Source organism: Eimeria mitis, genomic scaffold (assembly GCF_000499745.2).
Source record: "Eimeria mitis Houghton genomic scaffold, Emh_scaff3228, whole genome shotgun sequence".
NCBI lineage: Eukaryota > Apicomplexa > Conoidasida > Eucoccidiorida > Eimeriidae > Eimeria > Eimeria mitis.
The window spans coordinates 1,224-3,469 of NW_013571565.1; the positions used below are offsets into that span (position 1 = coordinate 1,224).

General features: G+C 55.8%; 1 protein-coding gene across 1 annotated transcript in view; it reads right to left on the bottom strand.

The window, feature by feature from the left end:
- Window positions 1–252: 252 nt before the first annotated feature.
- Window positions 253–2,246, bottom strand: part of EMH_0063580 (uncharacterized protein) — a gene marked incomplete at both ends in the record, with an annotated part of 5,277 nt that continues 3,283 nt past the window's right edge. Inside the window, 2 exons of the mRNA XM_013498153.1 lie at window positions 253–497; window positions 654–966. Coding sequence (XP_013353607.1) covers window positions 253–497; window positions 654–966 — 558 coding nt within the window. The remainder of the gene's footprint in view (window positions 498–653; window positions 967–2,246) is intronic.

The window sequence follows — 2,246 nt, forward strand, 5'->3', positions numbered from 1 at the left end:
GGTGGATGAGGGGGGGTGAGGGGGGGCTGCTGTTGTTTTTCTTGCTGCTGTTGTTGCTGCTGCTGCTGCTGCATCTCCCTGCTGCTGCTGTTGCTACAACTGCCTGCTGGTGCTGCATCTGCCTGCTGCTGCTACTGCTGCTGCTGCTGTTGCTGTTGCTGCATCTGCCTGTTGCTGCTGCTGCTGCTGCTGCTGCTGCTGCTGCTGCAGGAGAGGAGATCATCGAAGGTGAACTCGCGGCCATTCGACCTCTCAGCAGTTTGCCGCCAGCTCGTGAGCTGCTGCTGCTGTTGCTGCTGCTGCTGCTGCTGCTGTTGCTGCTGCTGCTGCTGCCGTTGCTGCTGTTGCTGCTGCCGTTGCTACTGCTGCTGCTGCTACTGCTGTCGGTGGCGTTGCTGCTGTTGCTGCTGCTGCTGCTGCTGCTGCTGCTCCTGCAGCAGCAACTGCTGCATAGTTGCTGCTGCTTGCCTTTGGCGTTACTATTATTGTTGCTGCTGCTTATCGCATATAAATAAATCGTAATAAAGAAAATAAAATAAATAAATAAATAAATTTCTGCTGCTGCTGCTGTTGCTGCTGCTGCTGCTGCTGCTGTTGCTGCTGCTGCTGCTGCTGCTGCTGTTTGCTGCGACGATGTGCTGCCGCAGGTAGACTTCGTCCTTGTCGATCGAAAGGCACAGGTACTGCTGCTGCTGCTGTTGCTGTTGCTGCTGTTTCTGCTGCAGCTGCTGCTGCTGCGGTTGCACTTTCTGCTGCTGCAGTTGCTGCTGCTGCACTTGCTGCTGCTGCAGTTGCTGTTGCTACACTTGCTGCTGCTACAGTTGCTGCAGCTGCAGCAGCTGCTACAGCTGCTGCTGCTGCAGTTGCTACTGCTCCAGTTGCTACTGCTGCAGTTGCTGCTGCTACAGCTGCTGCTGCTGCAGCTGCTGCTGCTGCAGTTGCTGCTGCGTTTGACTTTGTTGTTTGCTGCAGGACAACGTCAGTGTGCTGCTGATCCTCGTCAATGAGGGGGAAGCACCACAGAAGGGTGAAGCGTGAGCAGCAGCAGCAGCAGCAGCAGCAGCAGCAGCAGCAGCAACAGCAGCAACAGCAGCAGCAGCAGTAGCAGCAGTAACTGAAGAAGTGTTGGTGATGCTGCTGCTGCTGCAACGCCAAAGGCTGCGAAGACAGCAGCATTAACGGGACTAGCAGCAGCAGCAGCAGCAGCTGCTGCTGCTGCTGCTGCAGCAGCAACTACTGTTTTGCTGCTGCAGCAGCAACAGCTGCTGTTGCTGTTGCTGCTGCAGCACAGGCAGCAACAGCAGCAGAGGAGATGTCTTTGTCTCCCCGCTCGAATTGGCATCTCAATTTTGGTTGTTCTCTTGCTGCTGCTGCTGCTGCTGTTGCTGCTGCTGCTGCTGTTGCTGCTGCTGCTGCTGCTGCTGTATGTGGCTTTCGGCTCTGCTTACACTGGATTTATTAGTGCACATTTGCTGCTGCTTTTGCTGCAGTTGCTTCTGCTGCTGTCGCTACGGTCCCTGCAGCACTGCTACTGGCTCTGCTGCCGCAGCAGCAGCAGCAGCTGCTGCTGCTGCTAGTGTTGCTGCTGCTGCTGCTGCTGCTGCTGCTGCAGTTGCTGCTGCAGTTGCTGCAGCCGTTTGGGAGGTGCGAAGTGTCTACGCTACCCAACAGCAGCACGTGCTGCACGACGTCGTGATCTGTGCTGCAGGAGCAGCAGCAGCAGCAGCAGCAGCAGAAGCAGCTGCTGTTGCTCCTGCTGCTGCTGCTGCTGCTGCTGCTCGCATAATTGTTCATGATCGCTGCTTTTGCTTTTGCTGCTTCTGCTGCTGGTGTTTCTATGCTAGAGATGTTGCTGCTGCTGCTAGTATTGCTGTTGCTGCTGCTGCTGCTGCTAGTATTGCTGTTGCTGCTGCTGCTAGCACTTCTGTTGCTGCTGCTGCTGCTGCTGCTAGTATTGCTGTCGCTGCTGCTGCTGCTGCTGCTAGTATTGCTGTCGCTGCTGTTGCTGCTGCTGCTAGTATTGCTGTTGCTGCTGCTGCTGCTGCTGCTAGTATTGCTGTTGCTGCTGCTGCTGCTGCTGCTAGTATTGCTGTTGCTGCTGCTGCTGCTGCTGCTAGCGTTGCTGCTGCTGCTGCTGCTAGTATTGCTGTTACTGCTGCTGCTGGTATTGCTGTTGCTGCTGCTGCTGGTATTGTTGCTGCTGCTGCTATCGTTGCTGCAAGAGCTATGAAAATTAAACTGCTGCT